General features: G+C 39.6%; 1 protein-coding gene across 8 annotated transcripts in view; it reads right to left on the reverse strand.

Annotated features, from left to right (window-relative positions):
* The window catches only part of SYTL2 (synaptotagmin like 2), a 53,954-nt gene that overhangs the window by 16,251 nt on the left and 16,383 nt on the right, over positions 1 to 21,320 (reverse strand). For 6 of the 8 annotated variants that reach the window (XM_021382582.1, XM_021382565.1, XM_021382574.1 and 3 more), the window contains exons 4-9: positions 15,257 to 15,405; positions 11,444 to 11,579; positions 5,953 to 6,022; positions 5,275 to 5,374; positions 3,440 to 4,321; positions 16 to 2,404 (exon numbers count right to left, since the gene is read on the reverse strand). In XM_021382582.1, coding sequence (XP_021238257.1) covers positions 16 to 2,404; positions 3,440 to 4,321; positions 5,275 to 5,374; positions 5,953 to 6,022; positions 11,444 to 11,579; positions 15,257 to 15,405 — 3,726 coding nt within the window. The remainder of the gene's footprint in view (positions 1 to 15; positions 2,405 to 3,439; positions 4,322 to 5,274; positions 5,375 to 5,952; positions 6,023 to 11,443; positions 11,580 to 15,256; positions 15,406 to 21,320) is intronic. The other 2 variants (XM_021382601.1, XM_021382592.1) reach the window with 1 other exon arrangement.

Raw genomic sequence — 21,320 nt, forward strand, 5'->3', positions numbered from 1 at the left:
ACACGTCTTGGTTTAGGAGGTGGTGTTTCAGAGGCCTCCTTCAGCAGCTTCTCTAGAGAAGAACTCAAGCTACTAGCCCTGGAAGGAACAACAGACTTCTGTATGGTCTCATTGATTTCTCGCAGTGACTCTTCATCTTGCTGATGCTTTGTGTTTTTAGCTTGCACCTCAGCAGTCCTCTGTACTGTATGTCTTGGTTTAGGAGGTGGCATTTCAGAAGCCTCCTTTAGCAGTTTTTCTAGAGCTGAACTTAAGCCAATGACCTTAGCAGGGGCATCAGATTTCTCTATGGTCTCGATGACTTCTTGCAGTGATTCTCCATCATGCTCACAGGCAATGTTTTTAATTTCCATCTCAGCAGTCCTCTGTACTGTCATGTCCACACGTCTTGGTTTAGGAGGTGGTGTTTCAGAAGCTTCCTTCAGGAGTTTCTCCAGAGAAGAACTCAAGCTACTGGCCTTGGAAGGAGCAACAGACTTCTCTACAGTCTCACTGATTTCTTGCAGTGACTCTTCATCTTGCTCATACTTGGTGTTTTTAGCCTGCATCTCAGCAGTCCTCTGTCCTGTACTGTCTGCATGTCTTGGTTTAAGAGGTGGAGTTTCAGAGGCCTCCTTTACCAGCTTTTCTAGAGCTGGACTCAAGCCATTGAGCTTGGAGGGGGCAAGAGACTTTTCTATAGTCTCACTGACATCTTCAGACTGACCAGTATCTTGCTGGCAAGTTAAATCCACATTATTTTCTGCTGTATTATTCACAGTATCACGTGTTTTCATCCCTACACCTAATTCAGAAGGTTGATATGCAATGATTTCTCTGGGCAGGTTTTGCTCAGAGTACCTTTGAGAACCTCTGAGAGGATGTTCTTTTGATGAAACAATATTTTTATCTATACATTCTTTACCTTCATGCCTCTGAAGACCTATCTTTTCCTGTGGTTGAAAGATGATTGGCTTTTTGACTGGTTGGACAGTGTCTTTATTTTTTGTGTGTGTCACATTCATACCTCTCAAAGTAAGAAATCCCAGAGGCAGTTTGCATACCACAGAATCTAATTGCTCTGGTTTTTCTTTCTCAGATGCTTGTGTTTGTTGTTGGCTTAACTCTTGTTTGCTCACATTATGTCTGCCCTTATCTTCCTCTGATTTTCTGTCATAGGTTATAAAAGTATTATTCTGGATAGTATTATTTGGTGAAGAAACATCTCCCCTATCAATGCTGTTTTGTAACTTAATTCCAGTATCCCAAAAGTTTCTCAGACTCTGAAACTGTGAAGGACTTGAAATTTGATTCTTGGACTTTTCATCAATTTTTTCTTTTAAAGACAAAGCCTGAAAACTGGACTTCTGCTGGGAAAAAGGAGCAACTTTTCCTTTAAATGCCTCTTTCCCATCTTTATCTTTGATTTCTGGGGAAGCTGAAGTGACATCAACTCTTGACTGCAAGTTACTGTCTTTTGTCAATTTTGTACATTCATTAAATTTACCCTCATATGGAAGTGGTCTTTCTGTTTTTTTAACTGTGTGGCCTGGTCCAAACTCAAAAGAGTTTTGATGTTCATTTTTTGAAGCCTGGATTGCACGTCTTGATTCAGCACTTAATGTACCCTTGCTCTGATCATCCAACCCATAAGGTAAGTGTAGTGCAGTTGGTTTTATTTTGTTGCTTTCTTTGAGACCTTCCAATGCACCACCACGTGATGTATTAGCACGGATACCAACTTCTTTCTTTCCCTGACCAGGGATAGTTTCACGCTTTTCCCAAAATGCTCTAATCTCCCTAATTCTTCTTTTTGCTGTTATTGTCTTTTCCAATACACATTTCTGAGTTGGTAACTTGTGTTCACAATGTTTCAAGACATTTATTTGATTTTGTTGCTTGATTTCTTCATCAGATTCTTTTGTTTCAATTCTTGTATAGTCAAGCTCAGTTAGGGATTTCTCATTTTGCTCCTCATTCTCTTCACTCTGCTTAGGTCTCCTCCTCTCTTTTATCAGCTGTATATCTTCTGAAATAAGCGTGGTAGGCGAAATAGCACTCAGTTGTTTGTTCTTTCCAAATGGTGACTCTTCTCTAACCTGCATTTTTCCACCCACGCTAGTTCCACTGTGCTCTGTGGGAATAACTGTTCTGGTTGTAAAGTTCACTTCTTTGAGTTCCCCGCCTTGGGATCTGGCTGATTCAGGTTTCCTATCTTCAGTACCAGAACTTCTTTCAAACCAATCTAAGACTTTTGATACAGATTCATCAGCCATTTCCACAATTTCATCAGCATCTTTCTCAGGCTTGAAAATGATTTTAGCATCTTGTTCCTCAACAAGATCAGGCTTACCTTGTTGAAGACCTGCAGAATTTATATCTGACAGTTCCTGGGTTTTTGTCTCAGCAGAAAGCAGATGTTCATCTACAACATAAACAAGCTTATCAGAGTTAGGAATTACACACAAGACTCCAAAAGTGTTTAAATCTTGAAAATCTCAGGTTTTTGTTTTGTTTATTGGGGCAGGAGTGTTTGTTTTTAGGATTTCTTGTTTGTTTAAACTGTTAGCAGATGAAAGAGCTCTCTCCATGTGTTTTTGGAAATAATCATACCACACACAACAGAGTGATAAATTTGTATTGGAAAATGATTTTTCCTGTTGGAAGATTAGCCATATTATTTTTGGGGTGGTAGAAGGTAAGATTGGTTATCCATATTCCAAGGGAAACACTTCTAATGAAGAGGGAGGTTTTAATGGAGTGGGAGGAACGGCATATTTGTGTTCAGTCACTTGAATAATCCTCATGTTACAACTGGATTACTATGAAGGACAGTCAACAGCAGTAAAGCAGGAATTGTTCAGTTCCCACCCAGACACATCTACCAAAGTTTAATAGAGCAAGTTTATCCAAGTGCCATTATGTCACCTTCATCATCCACAGTAAAGATGCCTAACCATCCAGGCTCAGATCTGATAGTGATTTATTAAGAATGCCAACAGAAGATCATCTAAAAATTTTTAACACGATAGAGAGTTAGAATCCAATACAAAATATCACATGTTCCTATCGTTTATGTTTCTTATTTGTTAATTTTCAGACACTAGCAATTTGAACTTAAATGTATATGAGCTATGTAGTAGTAGACAGTGATAGGACAGGGGGAATAGTTTTAAACTGAGACAGGGGAGGTTTAGGTCAGATGTTAGGAGGAAGTTTTTCACTCAGAGGGTGGTGATGCACTGGAACAGGTTGCCCAAGGAGGTTGTGGATGCCCCGTCCCTGGAGGCATTCAAGGCCAGACTGGACGTGGCTCTGGGCAGCCTGGTCTAGTGGTCGGTGACCCTGCACACAGCAGGGGGGTTGAAACTCAATGATCATTAGTGTCTTTTTCAACCCAAGCCATTCTATGATTCTATGTACTACTGCATTCTCATCCTCCTTCCTATCAGTCTCTTACCAGTAAAGTTTTTGAGAGGTACTGATTCACGGCTCAGGAACTCATTGGATTTATTTTCACATGTTTGATCAACATTCTGTCCATTTTTGTTCTTTGGTAGGATATTGGTGGAGGTCTTCTCTGGAATTTCAAGTTTCTTAGGAGTAACGGTCTTTGTCTGCAGTGTTTGATTAACAAGAGAGACTGACTTATTAGTGCCATGAGGACAGGATGCTGACATATCTTCTTCTAAACTATCTATTGTTTTCACTTGTAGAGCTGATGAATAGGTTTCCAGAGACTGTACAGTGGAAGTTTGTTTATTCTCAAGAGAATCTGATCTATTAGCATCACTTTCACTGGTCTTTACTTCATTAGATTTTAACAAATCAGACGCTCGTGTTTCTCTTCTATGATGTAGCTGTGGGCTTTGCAAAGGTTCTCCTTTTCCTATGCTAGAAGAAAACCTCACTTGTTTTAATTTTTCCAGTGAAATTTGTGCGGAATCTTCTGCTTCTTCCATAAGAGAATTCCTGTCAGCTTCTCCTTCTAAAATAGTTGTGGTAGGAAGACCATTCTTACTCTGAACATCCAACATCTGATTAGCACGAACTTCTGAGTCAGTGGAACTGGAACTTGAACTGCGCTTCAGAATGCCCCTGGGCAGTGTACAAATGCCATTAACCCCCTGGGTCCGTTTTGCTGGTTTGGGAACAAAGTCTTCTCCCTGTGGCACTGAATTAGTTACTTTGTGAACTAATTTTCTAGCTTTGGGGACAGGACGCTTAACTGTTCCTTTCTGTGATTCCTCAGTAGGTTCTTCAGAAGGTTTCTTAGATGTCTCCGTTTCATCATTTAGTAAGTTTGCTTTAGGTTGGCTCTCTTTTGAAGGTAACAAAATTTCTGCAAGATGTATACAGAGAAGAAATCATGAATTTACACAAAATTCATCTGCTTAAAGAGAGGGGTGTGATGCAGTGCAGATCTAGAATGAAATGATTATATTGATTAAAAACGCAGCAAAACACAGGAGGAAATTCAGCATGTGTTGATTTTATTTGTATATAACAGGAGATGTTAACAGGTGAAAATCTTCTAGTTAATTAGTGCTCTTAGAATAGGAAAAAAATTATAATTTCAAAGGTAGGGAACGCATTAAATTTTTGATCAGCACAATTTCTGCAAGGGTTAGACTTTACAGGGAAGGGGCAGATTTTAAATATACAAGTATCTTTTCAGGTTCAGAAGATAAACAGTTGTCTACAAAAAAAGTTATATTCAATTTCATCTGGAACAAATTAAAAAACAAGAATGGCCTCCCAGTAGGGATATAAAGATTTTTTTAAAATTCTATATGTGCACGTTTCCCTTCTCTACTAGCAAGCTTCATAATAGATACATGAGAGTAATTAAAATGTATAAGCCTGTAAATTACAATTTCAGATTCTTGTATTGTGATAAATCATCACTTATCTACTTGCTTGCAGGGAATTCTACAGGAAATGTGAGATTCTAAAATAAATTGGACTAAGGAAACACAAGAAAAAAAGACAGACTTGACTCTTCTGTTGAGCTAATAGCAGCAATGACTGGAAGGTCACAATGATAGGAATTTCCTTGAATATGGGATTGCTGCGTTCTCTACTAGTGATTCAGGACGAGAACATTTGCAAAAGGAATGTGTGAAACAACTGCTTTCTGACTATACTCATGTTTTATATGGTGTTTGAAATGAACTGATCAAGAAGTAGAATAGTCAAGGTATTAAAACCTGTTTTATCCTACAATAAGAAGCAACAGAAGTAAAATTAATTTCCATATCCACCACCAAGAAATTCAGTCACGTTATTATTTACCCGTATTTGATAGCTGAGGTAGAATGGCTTGTCTGCTTTCTGATTCTCCACTGTTCAAGTCATCACTTGATACAATGGAATTAAATGGATTTCTCCTTTGCTAAAAAAAGGAAGGAACATTATAATTGGAGTCAAGTTATTATATCAATACAATCTTGGCAGAATAAATGAAAGTTCAGTAATTTCCTCTGCCTCAGTACTCTGTCAGCAGCATCCGAAAGCACACTTCTTAAATTGGATACGTAACAAGAAATCTAATAAATCTCAACCACAAAACAATAAGAAATGCCAGCAATAGCCTAATCCTGTTCTTCCTGAAGTTACCAACAGCAGAGATAAGACACCATTTAAAGACAGGTGAAAATTCCAAATTCTTGCAAAAAAAAAAAAAAGTAAATCTATTTCTGTACTTTAGAGATATTGGAAGAGAGCAAGACTTATTTTCAGTGCATGAAGAAGTCGGAAACAACATCAAGCACAGACACACACTGATTCATCACAGCACTTTAGGGCTGAAATTTTTAGCAGCTTCCATCATCTCCCCCCAAACAAAAAATACTCCTTTTTGTTCCAGCCTATTATCTTTCTTCCTCAAATCTCAAAATATCATTACCATTCGATCAAAGAAACACAGAAGATGTAAAAGACAACATTTTCTAGGTTCAATATCAGTCTTACCTTTACTGTTGATACTGCTGCCTTCACAGATCTATCTTGTTTGTCTAACAAAGAGGTTTCTGGGTTAGGACTGCAAAGAAACAACATATAACAACTTCAGCAAACAGGACATTACTTTATACCTTTTAAAAAAAACTGATATTCAGTTGTACATACTGAAATAAAACCTCAGCACAAGGTTTTGCTATTCAATGTTCTCATCACATTCAGAAGGAAAACTTCTTTTCAGAGCAAGGAGATAATTCTTTCTGCTCTATCTCCTTGCAAAAATTTATTTCCCTGTTAAAGAATTCAATGCAACTTCCGTTTGGCAGTACAAAAATTACATTTTTGACATCTTTTAGAATTTTCTGAGCAAGCTTTATGTAAGTATAGCCACTCTCACAACAACATTATTACCACATCTATCCTTGTCCTGTATTTTTACTTTCAGGAGTGAAACTGAAGTAGAGGAAAGTGTTAAATCTGATCAAAATAGAGTTCTGCAAAGCATCCAAGAATGAAAAATCAGGGTAACTCCCTCACCACTATAGTAAAGATGTGACATGCCACAGACAGCAGGAGATCCCCCCAGAGGTACAGAAGAAATTAAAGCTAAAAAACTTCCCCTATATTCTATAAAAAAAAAAAAAGTCATTGACTGATTGCAAAAGGATGCAAGGATTTTTTTCCCCAAAAACATTCCAATTTTGTTTACATACTGAATTAATCTAATTAGCCCAGATATGAAAAACTTGTTTTTTTTTTTTTAATTTTGTTTGTTTTTTTGAGGTGAAACTTTGATGTGGGTTTAAATATGGTCTTCATTTAATAACCACTTTCAGTATATCTGTATAGAAAATCCTAACTTTAACTCACTTACATGCTTGTAATTTGGGGAATGAGTGCAAGAACAGTATAAAATTGGAAAAAGGACTACTCTTCAGGTAGGAAATATTACCTTAGTTTTATTCATCTCAGTTTCTAAACAAGAAAAAAATGTATAACTCTCACAGAGCTCAATATTGAAGCTTTTAATTTCTTTTCAAAAATATCATTCCACCTTAGTTTCTCTCCTTTGCTTAAAAAAAAAAATAAATCTGAAATCACATATTTAAAGAATCTTTGTTTTCCTGAGGTGGAGTTTGGGTTCTTGCTTTTATGAGCACCTGTGTGCTCCTGTACTTTATCTCTCATCTTGACCATCTGCTATTCAACAAGACAAACACGATTCAGCCCTTTCTTTATTTTAAACCAGGACAATGCTTTTATGTACTCTGGGTGTAAGAAACTTAGATGTTCTTCTGCCTTCAGTTTTACAAGTCCATAGAATGGCTTGGGTTGGAAGGGACCTTAAAGATCTACTTGTTCCAACTCCCCTGCCATGGGCTGGTTGCCCCCCACCAGCTCAGGCTGCCCAGGGCCCATCCAACCTGGCCTTAAGCACCTCCAGGGACAGGGTATGCACAGCTTCCCTGGGCAGCAGTGACAGGGCCTCACTGCACTCTGAGTACGGAATTTCTTCCTAACAGCTAACCTAAATTTCCCCTCTTTTAGTTTAAAGCCATTCCCCCTTTTCCTATCACTATTTGGCCATGGAAGAAGTTGGTCCCCCTCCTGTTCATAAGCTCCCTGTAAGTTATTGGGTTTTGGTGGCTTTTGGGTTTTTTGTTTTTTTTTTTTCTTTTTTTAGAGGACTTTTTTTTGTTTGTTTGCTTTCTTACAGACGGGGATAATTTTTAACATGTTTTAACAGTTTAATGCAATGCTACTTCACACTTACCATAGAATAATTAAAGTGTTATTTTGGCATTATGTACTGAAAGTGCTGCTATAAAGAAAGTATAAGGCTAGGGAAAATAGGAAGAAGTTAACTACAACAAAAATCAAGATCCTGTAACTGAGTTTCTCAGCACAAGGCCTGAACAGAGGAGTTTGTGCACAGCCCACACAGATGGGAAAGTTGAACAAACTGTTTCCAGATATGCTGCATTCACAAGGCTACCCTAAGACAGCATATGAAGCCATGATAATAAATTCAGCCAGACTACAGACTTGAAACAGTGCAAGTCAACAAACCAGTGCTGAAAAACAGCGCAGATCCAAACTCCATACAGACATTGGTGGGACCAGACAGGAACTTGTCACCTATTCAATATTTTCTGACCTAGGGAAGAAGTAAACCTACAAATCATAATTTGAAAGATTAAGTCCCTTTAACACTGCCTTTGTTCAAGAATCAGCATATTAGACAGATGGTATCGCTGTATGGAGGTAATATTGACAGTCTGAGTCACGCCATCAAAACTCATTCTGTGCAGGGTTATACTTTCAGAAGCACTTCACACAACTGGCCTCTGGTATGCAAGAAAAGCAATATGGAATACAATGCACCTCTCTCCCTGCCCTCCCGCCCAAAAAAGGTGGGAGGTCAAAGCTTTGTTACAGGATTTTGATATTTAGGGCATGGAAATGAAGATTATCATGCTAATTTTAAGAAAATAGTTGTGGGCTGATTTCTACCGCAGCTAACATAGCAGCATTCTGACAGAAGAGCAATTGAGGGCTCTATTTAACCCTCTGTGCTCAGACAGAACTATCAGAACTCAACTAACTTCCTCCACATTCAGTTAGAAATGTTTTGGTTTAAGAACAGGATCCAGAACAACAGAGGTCTGGTCCCAAGCCTGAGGTTAGCAGCTGTTTAGCTTAAGCAAAGTCTACAAGTCAGTGATGACCTGAACCCCATTCTTAGAGGAAGAACGGGGCACAGAAAACCAAAAACAAACCTAAAAAACAGAAGTCCCACAAATATACCCTTAAACAGCACTTAAAAATGTATTAAAAGCCCAAGTGCCTGAATCAAATGTAGTATCTGAACACCGTTAACTCACTTTATGGAATACCAAGATCCAGTACAGTATTTGATTTCCTCCTCTTATTTCCAGCCATCTTGAGACTACTGCGTTGCAAGAGGATGAGTCAACAGAAATTAATTCCCCGTGGCTCTGCTATCCTGCAGACTGAATCAAATGTCCCTTCTCACCACCCACCCCCCAGCAGGTAGAACCACTGATTTCCCAAGATTGTTCTTCTCCCTCGATTTCAATCAGCTGCTGCCATTGCAGGAAGGCATACAGCCATATCATATCAGTCCAGCATCAAGATAACAGAAAGGAGTATTTCAGAAACTTATGGCACCTTCTGCACTTTCCCACCTGTGATACTGTATAGGCTAACTTCAGTTACAGTGAAATAAGCCTGACCAAAATCATAAGCAATGAATTGCACTTGATCTTGCTGCATTTGCTTGCTTCAGCTTTTCCCATTTTAGTAACCAATGATCTGAGACATCTAATCAAGTATTTCTGCAAAGTAAACTAGTGTGAGTGCCCAGCCCACGTGTTACAGATTCCTTCCTAAGGTCTGCTTCCAACAGTATCATGAATCCTGGACTGGGAGAGCTTGCTTTATAGGGAACATCTGCAGCTATTGGTGTGCACAAGCGCTCATAAAGAAAGTGTCCAGGCAGATGGCTGGAACAATTTGGAGCAAAGGGCAGGAGGGGGGCCTGGACAATAATTATCATTTTTCACATGGGTGCAACCTGAAATAAATCATCAAGTCACCTCAAGTTAAAGATCACAATCACTTTGGTCACATTCCGAACACACTGTCTACATGCTCTTAAATCTCACTATGCTAGATACTTTTTTAATGAGACCGCCTTAGTAGTTTATTAAGTTGATTATTCTTAGATCAGTCAAAAGATCTGTGGAGCTGTAATGGTAAGAAAAACATGATAAAGCTGTACTTCTTTAAAGGATCATCTCCTTTCCCTTATGTGGAAGGCGGCATTCAAAATACTGCAAAAGATGCATTAAACAGCAGCATGTCTTCTGCTGCTCATCAAGAAATAATTCTAAAATCTCCTGAAGATAAAAGCCACCCATAAAAAAACCCATATTCAGTAAAAAAAAAGAATGCTTTCAGTATTATTAGCCAACTTGGGAGGGGAGCTAAGCTCTTTCTTGTGAAAAGGAAACTTAATCATTGTTATTGTACAACTTCATTTTGGGGGAATTTTTTAGGCAAAGCAGTTTGTTTGACCTTTCAGTACAACATCAGACACGGATAGGATGGATACATCGCCCAGTTCACCGATAACAAAATGTAAAGTCTAAGAAAGAACAGTAAAGCAAGCCAGAGTTGTTAAGACTTACATCAGTCTTTGGTATCATTCATCGTGAATGTTTGTACCCATTTTGCAGACCACGAAAGCGAAAGATGGAACTGCTACTAGATACTGTACAAGTGCACAGTAGGAGACAAGCTTTGCTGCAAAGAAAAAATAGATGACGTACAGAGAAGGACATAGAAGACAGACAAGGAGATGAAAGCTTGCAGAACCAATCAATGGCACAATCAGAAGTAAGAGTCATCATAAAAGGAAGTCTGGTTTTACCTCACTCTGTTCACTGAAAGCATAAACAATAGTTTGTTACAACCTAGTTCTTGTTTCTTCAGTGATTTTGAGAATCTGGCTGTTCATACACATTCATTTCCACTTGCTGTCGCCGCAGCTAGGAGGTCACTGTTCTTTTCAACTGCAGCCTTTTTGAAAGCTTTTCAACACAGCAAATGAATTACTACATGTAGGTATTTTAGAGAAAAGACAGTTCTCTCTATCAGAAGTCAATTCAGAATGTTTCAAAGCAAAATGGAGCAGCTTGGGATGTTTACAGACTTGAGCTAGAGCAACTGAATTAAAAAAAAAATCCTCCTTAGTTTAAAAAAACACTTTTAATCCAGCTTTCCTGCAACAACTGTAGCCATTCAGTCATACCCAAGCTGACTGTTAACATCCAGCTCTTAATCGAAGCCTCTCCCTTCCAGAGTGATTTCTTTTTCTTGGTAGAATCACATTTTTTTCCCCCTCAAATATCCAAACTTTCTGGTTCTTTCCCACAAGGAGTATATTTGGTACTCTTAAAAAAGCCTGAGAAGTCTCAAGTACACCGAAAACGTGGAAAATCTGTCCTAAAGCAATTTCCTAATCTCAAATTTTTTGTATGATCCAAGTTTAAAATTCAGTCTGAATCAATAGCTTCGTCTCACTGAGTGATTGAATGAAGAGAGGCAGAGTTACTGTCCCAATATTATAAGGGGACCTTACAGATCATGGCCTGCTATTCTAACCAGAAAGTCCTGGTCTCACTTCCCGGAGCCAAACAAAGTGCTGACACAAGAATGACTGTGAGACCATCCCACGCACCACTGGCATTTTTCTCCCTTGTAGCTGCAAACCAAACATAGCCGCAGTCAAATGCGGATCAATTAACAGTGCATAACGATGAATTGCCAGCCTCTCATACAAGTTGATTCCTTGGGCCATTCCAAGGAGATATTTTATGATCCCTGAAATAAGAGAGCACTTGAAGGGTACTTACATCTCACATTTTTAACCAGTACTGGCATACTTGTGTTAACTGTGACTGAGCAGACCACTTACCTTGAACTAGATTTCAGTTCTTCTTCTTCTTGGTGTTCCACAATGCCATGTAGTTCTGGTGGCACAAAGGCTTCTTTGTTAACATTGCTCACCCAGCTGTTCTTTGCTTTGTTTGATTTGCTCTGACTCACTTCAGCTAAGGCATGAAAGAGGGATACTGTTATCTCCCATGCGTTCATACAATATTTCACAAAAAGCAAACAAGTATTTTCATTCAGTCCTACAGCTATTTCAAAAGTCCACTACACTTGTATTAAGTACAGAATTAGATCTGGTGCCTTCTAAAGAATATAGATATATTTCAATACTGCTATAAATTTCACATATTTCTCTAATGAAGTCACATTACTACTCCAAGAACACCTGCTTTGCAAATTAAAGCAATCCTACATGAAGTTTTCTACAACAGAGTGAAGGCATTGGCAGAGAAGGGAATAGCAACAGACATCATCTACCTGGCCATCTGGAAGTGCTTTGACACAATCTCACACAACATCCTTTTGTCTTTCGACTGGAGAGGGAGGAATTTGGCTGGTGGACTGTTGAGTGGAATTGGCTGAATGGCCACGTGAAAAGATGCAAGTAGCTCAACAGCCAGGTGGAAACCAGCAACGAGTGGTGTCCCTCAGTTCTGTATTTATTATTTTCATTGGTGATGTGGACAGTAGTATTGAGAGCATCCTCAGAAAGTTTGTGAACAGCACTAAGCCAAGCTGTGCAGCTGACACTACGAAGGGAAGGGATGCCATCCAGAGGGATCTTGACAGATGGAGCCATGCAAGCCTCATGAAGTTCAACAAGGACAAATGCAAGGTCCCCCACCTATGTCAGGGTGATGCTATGCACAAAAACAGGCTGAGCAGAAGGTGGATTTAGAGAAGCCTTGAGGAGAAGGACTTGGGAGTATTCATGGATAAAAAGCTCAGCATGAGCTGGCAATGTGCACTTGCAGCCCAGAAAGCCAGCCTCATCCTGGGCTATGTTAAAACAGCATGGCCAGCAGGTCAGGGAGGTGATTCTGCCCCTCTACTCCACTCTCATGAGACTCCACCTGTGGTGCTGTGTTAAGCTCATGGGCTCCCAGAACAAGAAGGATTTGGAGCTGTTGGAGCGGGTCCAGAGGAGGCCACAAGAATGATCTGAGGGCTGGAGCACCACTCCTATGGATTGAGGTTGAGGGAGCTGGGTTTGTTCAGCCCAGAAAAGAGAAGGTGCCAGGGAGACCTTATAGTGGACTTCCATATGTCCATTAAAGAGGGCCTACAGGAAAGTTGGGGAATGTAGTGATAGGACAAGGGGCAACAGGCTTTAAACTACGAGAGTGAAGGCTCAGATTAGATGAGGAATTCTTTAGTCAGAGGGTGGTGAGGCATTGGAACACACTGCTCAAAGAAGCTGTGGACGCTCAATCCATGGAGGTTGGATGAGACCTTGAGCAACCTGATTTTGTGGGAGCTGTCTCTGCTTGTGGCAAGGGGGGTGGAACAAGATGATCTTTAAGGCATCTTCCAACTCAAACTGTTCTGTGATTTTAAGTTTCCTACAACAACCTTGGTAAAGACCAATCCTGTTATTCTTGCTGTTAGATATACACTGGGAAAAAAAACCTGTGTCCCCAGGAAACAAACAAAAGTAAGGCACAGAAAATTGAAAATAAAGTTGAAGTTCAGTAAATGAAGTTAAATGCTCAATTTCTGCAGCAGTAAATAGACAGTTGGTCATAATTTTCTTTTAAATAGGTAGCAATCCCTTATAGATGGAATTATCACAAGATGGGAAGCAGGTAAGTATAAAAAACAAAATCTCCACCTCATTCTGCACGGTCCATACACCTGCATTTCTTTTTAGAGTGAGACAGAATCCAATTCTGATAACTCCTTTTAGAATCAAAACATTACAGTATTTCCTCTACTGGTTTTGTGCTTCTGCAACAGTTTAGAAATTAACCAATTCTTAGCATGCAAGAAAAGCAGGATTTTCATTCTTGTTATCCATAAATGCAAGCAAAAAATATCTTGATATGTAATGAGTCACTGAAGCTAAGGAATTGCACGTAGTTTTGAATGTAACACCACACCCCTTTGTTCAAATAATAAGATCGGAAGCAATGAAGTTTCTTTCAAGATACGTCTTTAAGTACTTCCCTTTAACCTATAAGTAACAGTTACTATATACTGTAGCTAGAGCTTTATAGCTGATTTTCATAACCTTCAAAAGTCCAAAACCTATGAACACTCCTCACTAACCACCTCTGAATTTTTTCATTCTGTTTCAGGCCTTTTCTTATTGAGTCAAAAATCCAGAACCTGCTCCACAGTAATCACACGGTGACTGAACTGCCATTATCCAAACTTATCCCTGGGAATACAGGATTTGAGAAGGTGTAATGTAGTGGGATTCATCAGAAAATTATGCTAAATTGTAGTTTAAAAAAATTATAGAATGCAGCAGCTGTAGTCTACCCCCAGCAATGATAAGCATCTTACTTGCTTCACTAGGACACACACACACACACACACACACAAATCCCTTAACAGAGCTTAAAAAAGAAATGAAGATTACAAATTTCAGTGCAATCTAGTGTGGGTGATATAACTCTCGCCCTTTAAGTCAAAAGGATTTAGAACTATTGGGAGGTTAAGAGAGGACGTGGGCCTCTGAGAAATAAATCGCTTCCTGTATAAAGAACAACAAAAATAAACCAGTACTCTTCAGATTAGAGAGCCAGATGCTGGAGAGATTTATAACAGATCTACAAAATCTTGCATACGATTTCTCATATGCTTCTATGAATATGGACTGACTGCTCACTTTCTTTCCTGGGGATAACATTAATGGTGATCAGCTCAAAATCAGAAAAGGAAGCGTTCACCTCTTTTCTGGAAAACCATTCTAAAATGCCTCAAGACAGAACACAGCAAAGGTTAAAAGAGACACAGCCTTAAAGTCTTAAAGAACTTAATAGGAAAACAAACAAAAACAACCAAAAACCAGGAATCCTCCTTTAATTCAAAAATCCTTAGGTGCAAATGGTTGCAGACTGGTCCTGGTCTTAGGGTCTACACATGCTGCCTGGCATCCAGATGCTGGGGAGATGAGCTTTTGGTGTGGTCCGGTACAGAAGCTCTCACGTTCTCCTTTTTCTCTCCAAACAATACACTAAAGTTACTTCTGATATTAAATACATTACGTGCCCACCTTTTTTCTTCTCTCCCATAAAGGTTTAAAAATATAATATTAAGTCTCAGAGGTCTCAAATAGAGCACTTGAAATTGGGAAAAGCTGTACTGAAGAGGAAATATTCTGTCTGATACTTTACATATTCTGGGTTTACTTGTAGGGCCTCAAAAAAAGAAATAAGAATGCACTCTGGGACTGCAGAGGGCTTTTAGTCCTACACATAAACACAAGTCAGTCCCTCCTGATAGCAGTTATCACACACTGTGTGCACACTGTGTCCTACTCCAATAGGAGCCAGGAAGATGACTAAGGGATTGGAACATCTCTCCCACTGGAAAAGATTGAGAAAGCTGGGACATTTTAAGCCTAGAGAAGAGATGGCTGGGGGGAACCTTATCAACATCTATAAATACCTGAAGGGAGGATGTAAAGACAACAAAGCCAGGCTGTTTTCAGTGAGAGGAAAACCAACATTCTAAATTACATATAAAATCCTTCTTATGAATCATTTTCTGTTCTTAAGGCTAATGTACTCTTTTCACATTTCACCTACTTGACTGACTCCTGATGATGTTGTAAGAGTATCACCTCCATGCCAGCCTTTCCAAACCAAAACACGAGCCAAATGCTTACCAAGAGTAGCAGGCTTCCTTCTCATGGAAGCTCGAATAATATCTGCTCCATGGATCTTATCTCTATGCCTCTTTGACTTTGCTTCGTAAAACCACTGTCCACTCATATTCTTCAGCTGAACATCATCTTTGACTTTTTCTGGTAAGTGCCTGATAGGAAAAAAAAAAAAATTGTAAATGAGAAAGAAATTCACACTCTACTTACTTGCAATGGGCAGAATAAAGTATAAAAGTAATAAATATGGCATAAATATACAGGCTCCCACCGATGCTGAATGCAAGATAAGAGGTACAGGGAAGGAAGTGGCAAAAAGTACTAAGAAATAAAAGCTGGCATTTTTTCTGCTGCTTCATCTTTCTGTTTTTTTTTAACAGCCTCAGCAAAACACCTCTTGCAGAAATCAGACTACATAACAATCAAATTCTTTAGATATAACCACAGCATTTATTATTTATCATACCCAAAAGCACAAAGAAAAGAGAAAGTCTGAATGCATCAGTAATGGATTCTCAGTGGTCTGCCACAAAGGCGGATTTCACTGCAATACGCAGTAATATACAAATGCAACATACAGTGTTATTCTTCCACAGAAATTTAACTTCAGAGACTACTTGAACACTTATCTGAACTACAAAGAGGAAAAGATATAGCCTCTTTGCAGACATAAAGCCAAATGCAAACAAGCTAAAAACACAGCCAAAGGGAGAAAGCAAAGCAATCTACAAGTTACTCAGAGACATTAAGGTTAAAGATGTGACACACTGCTATAGGATGGCCAAGGTCAATGCCAATTCACGAGTTAGGAGAAGAATCCTCTTTTCCAATCATGCAGCTACAATCACAGCCCTTTTATTAGAGGTTGCAGATTTGACTGCCAAGAACAGACAATCATTCACAACAGAAAAAGGATACTGTGAGCCAGTCCCAACCCGCACGTTAAAACAGACCAGTCTCACATATCACTCAACTCCTCCTTCATATTAGTATGGCAAGAAATGAAAATGTTTATGTAGTCCCTCCTAAGCTATATACAGCTGAGGCTGCCAGGAGCCAAGGTCACCATTGGCCTTTTTAATGCCAAGATTCAGCTGTCCATAGCATTACTAGGCAACTTAAAATTTGGCTCTCCCTCTTGCTTACAACTGTGCTTCTCAAAGCCAAAATATGTATTTCTCATCAGCTGCAGGTCTTCCATGTTGGAGCAGGAACACAAAGGTAGCTTCCCTCTGCCCTCAAGCAAATACGTCACTGAGCTATGAGCCAGCTCCTCACTGCTGAGCCCGCTTATGAACAAAGACAGCAGGAGTAATGGATCCAGGGCATGCAAGAGCTTTCACACAGATGACTGCTTTTCCCTTTCACCTTCTTTCCCATATGTTATTTGCCTTCTCAAATCACATGCTCCTTAAGGTTAGGGACTGGCTTTTCAGCTGTTTGCTTAGCCCGCAAGCCAGCAGAGCTCTGACCCCAGTTAGTGCTTTAGGGCAGTATGACAACACATGCCAAGAGGGGTTCTCAAGTGGGAAGGTACTGAGTCACAGCAGAAGCATTCAGTACCTGCTCTCTGTTTGATTAAGCCCTTCTATCCCAGGCAGTGCTCACTCTTTTCTCCTTTGCATTCAGCCCCTGAAACTAGGGTGCGGTAGGAGACCTGCTCATGTCAGTTCAACAGATCTACAGAAGCAGCTGGTTTGCACAAAGAACCCAGGATTCTCCACTTAGCTGCTTGTTAGCTTCTAATTACATGTCACCTGTGGTCAATGCCACGTTATTTTGGTTGGAAGGGAGCATTTGATGCTGTGCTCCCAGTCCTGCTTGCTAGCTATGGAAGACAGCATACTTTAATTCCACAAATTCAAGAGGCCTTCCAAATATAAGCGTGGTCTCAATTTACCCAGCACCTTCTTCACAAATTATGTGTCTGGCTGATGGAAGCTCATCACAACTAGCTTATGAATTCACTTTGTTTTCTCTTCTCACCTTGATAGCATATGCACTTGACTTTTGTTAGGCTGATTTACTCCTCCTCTCATCTTTTAGCCTTTCAGTCCAGTCTCCTGAGAAATGAAGACCAACAAACACTGGAGCTATTCATCTACCACAAATAAGGAGGCAGATTTTCCTTATCAGAACAGTTAGCTTTAGCTCTTGGCAGGAAGAAAAAGCTTCTGAGAAGTCTATGTTCACCAACACATCACAGACTTGTTGCAAGAACAGCTGCTGAGATTACAAATCACAGTTTTTGTGATGTCGCTTGAGTTCTCAAGCTCTGCTGTGAGCAAACTTCTGCACTTTAAAGAATAAAAATCAAACTGATTGTACTGTGGGGGTCCATTTCTCTGCTATTTATTGGTTGTGGTTTAGGTTGAGTGGTTTACCTAGAAAGGAATTGTGCAGAAGTCAGACTGCAGCTATGGTTTTCCACTGCTACGTTTGCCTCCCAGCACCACAACTGAACTAAAAGCCAACAGCTGCTTCTGAGCCAGCTTCCCGCTCAACAGAAAGACTAACTGAGTTGTCATTACTTTATTTTTCTCTTGGTGATCAAAGAACAAGTTGGCATCTAGATTATGACGGAGACTGCAAGGCTCAGTTTGCCAAATTTGCAGTTTGGAAAAAAATGCGGTAATGACTTTGTGCTACATCTGCATTTGTTCTGAAGCTCCTCAGTGGTCTCTCAAAATGCCGGTTACCCTGCGATGCAGTTTTCAGAGTGAGAAAGCCTGAAGTTATAATAAAGCTAGTGCCTGCCTCTTCTCTAGCAACTTTAAAATGAAGAAAGCGAAGGTACTTAAGTCAAAAGGAATTCACCCTAAAATCCTCTTAAAGTGAGGCTGGAGTTCTCCTATTACTTAATTGGCTTTTTCCACTAGGTCTAGAAGAAACATCTTTGATGGAAAGACACATTTTTCACCCAATCTGGGTATTGAGTACATGCAGAACTTCCTTGAACTTGCATACAAAACAACTCTCAGGCACTCTGCAGGCAGGCAAAGTCTATCCATCATGCATAGAATGGGTTGTTTCTCCCTATCTCTGAAACATCTGACAGTGGGCTAAATCACCCCTTCAAGGCAGGAAATCTTCTCTGATATAATCAGTCCGCGTCAACCTCTCTATCAGCAAATCCACAACAGTTTATCTTCCACTTCTAGGCTAGGGTGAGAGCTCACTTCATGCTAAAGCAAAGTGATAATGACTTCAGTTTCTTTATTATTTTTATTTGTACATACCTAGTAATGCATACCTGTATCTAATACTGTTCAGCTAGACCTTCTCAGCATCCTTTATTCCTTCTGATTAACCCCTTTACTCATAGCCCAAATCACAAAGCACCTCAGAATTTGCAAGAAGGGGCAACTGACATCTTAAAAACTTTTTATTGTCTTATTCCTCAATCAACAGCTTAAGCTGAGCTTTTTGGACAGGAGAGTTGCGGATTTTTTGTGGCCAGCAGGAAGCAGTTAGATCAGAGTTTGTGTCTGGCTCAAAGAAAGATTTTATTATTATTAGTTTTAATTATTCATAGAATCATAGAATGGCCTGGGTTGAAAAGGACCTCAAAGATCATTGAGTTTCAACCCCCCTGCTGAGTGTAGGGTTGCCAACCACTAGACCAGGCTGCACAGAGCCACGTCCAGCTATTATTATTATTATTTAGCTATATCATTCATTATTATTAGTGTCTCATGCACTCTATTCTGAAGATGTGAAAAATGCACCCCATTCAAACACTTTTTAGAGCCTGACACCACCAACTTACTTATAAGCTCACTTCAAAAGCCTTACTCCTGCAAGTGAAATATCACAAGGGGAGGAGAAAGAAGGAGAGAAACTTTTCAGGAATTTATCCTCATCTCTATTTGCTGTGATCACAATTAAAAAGAAAAAAAAAGATGACAAAGGATGTAGGTTCTGGATCAGCTTCCAAAAACAGCCATAAAAGAATATGTTGTTAGGCTTTTTGTAAATCCATTTAGACAAGAACTGGAATAAAAGGATATTAGACATGTCAGACCTGGTGAGTCTTTTTTTAATTCTTCTTTTTCTGTATGAGTGCAAAACAGCCATAAAGGGTTTACAAGTCAAAAGGAACTGTGTAAACACTACATTCTGCACAAATGTGCCACTTCAGTCTGCTCATGTCTCAATAAGGTGCAGAAAAATAGTCTGCTCCAGCATTTGTTTGAGAACTACACCCAAAACATTTATAACGGTCAGACCTGAGTGGGTATATGTTTTTTTCTTTGGGCATAATAGCTATACACAAGTTTCTAAAATCCATTACTATTTGATTGGTTTAAGTAGCAGGTGCAATATAATTTTATACTGGTTGAGGGCTATAGTAAGAAGAATAAAGCAAACCAGTTTGGTTATACAACCTTCCCCCATCCCTGTCATCATGACATCTCATCAGCAGCACCTCCAATTCTTGCCTTTAGGGTCTCTCTGGATACTGATGTTTTGCGTAGGCAGAAGTAGGCAAGAGCATAAGAAAAAGGTTCTGTTTGTAGTCATGCATGCTTTTCCATTTTATGCCTATCCAGAAGTTTGGGTATATTAGGTCTACTAATGATAACCCTGATGAAAATCTTCATCATCATCTTCATCTCTCTTTTGGATCTCTGGAGAACTAACCAGCCTGTAATCAGCACAACTCCTTATGACTAAAAATACAAAGTGATACCTATTCCTACACAGAAAGGAAAGGCACAGGGTAATTCAGACATGGAGCACCAGTATGGCAAAGTTACACGCTTGTAAGACAAGACTGATTTTAGAGTCAAAGGAGTGAAAGTACACAGCTGTAACAGTTGCTTACTGAAAGATGGTCTCCACCAGAATCTGGAACCAAAATGATGTTCCCAGCTTCGCTGCTGAGCAAAGGTTTGTGAAACACCAGCCAGATTGCTACACATCATTTGTCTCCTAAAAGATGCCAACTTGTGGGTCATCAGACTAGCCTGTTGCCTCTGTATTTCATTTGAACTATATATATACTATCTATGGAAGACCAAGTCCTTCATACTTAGATGCTTTTCTACTGTGCCACCTGCAGTTCACACTCTGATTTATAGTCCTACTGTTAGTCACACTGTCAAGCTCAAAATAAGCTTTGTGTTACAAGTAGTATGTAATTAGCTACTCTCCAGACAGAATGTTAATTTGCTCGGGCATTTCTTAGTTCATGTAAGCCTAACTTTATTCCACTGTAGCAAGACTGACGAGGTTAAGCAAGACTTGCAGAAGTTACCTTTTATAGGGGGTAGGAGACTTAAGGTCTGCCAGCCTTCACAGTTCCTGTTAGGTTCCACTTCTTTCATTTGTTATAACGTTCCACTGTTTGGCTTGCTTGTTTGTTTTTGAGGATTTGCACTGAAGCTCTAAATAGCCTCCCCTCCCTCTTCACACACAGCGCAAATTAGGCCACAGAGGAAAAAACCTCACACCCTTCATGGTGAAGGAGCAGCTACCCTGTGACAAGACATCTTTGGTACTAGTCAGCCTGAGACAACAGTACAAGATGACTTAAACCCGAGGAGGAGAGATTGCTAGAAAGGACGCACATTCTCTCACAGGATCTGCTCCATACCCATGTACTAGTACATTACAGGCTCTCAAAACAGATGTATAAAGCATAAAAGCAGCCCTGATCAAATGACAGACCACAGGGTATACACAGCAACTGTAAATGAGCAGAAGAACCTACATCACTGAAATTGATGCTGTGCTAAAGAATAGGTCGCATTTTAAGATTTCAGACCAGGCACAGTATCAAGACTAATCCGCTCTGTAGACAGAGGCTTCAGTTTGGCACACAATAATCCTACACAGGTCCAGGCACAAGCACAAAGTGTAGTGGGATAGAGAATTTTTGTACTGTAGGAAACCCGATCTTGCTGAGGGAACACCATTCAGAGGTTAAAAATCCCTATTTAGTGCCCACTATTTCCCCTAAGCAGGTTCTTCTACCACACAAAATAAATTCCATCTACTCTTCTTTGCCAGCAGTTCCTTGGGTCCACATTTAGAGAAATCAAAGGTACATATAGGTGACAGTGTT

This window comes from Numida meleagris, chromosome 1, assembly GCF_002078875.1.
Source record: "Numida meleagris isolate 19003 breed g44 Domestic line chromosome 1, NumMel1.0, whole genome shotgun sequence".
Lineage (NCBI taxonomy): Eukaryota > Metazoa > Chordata > Aves > Galliformes > Numididae > Numida > Numida meleagris.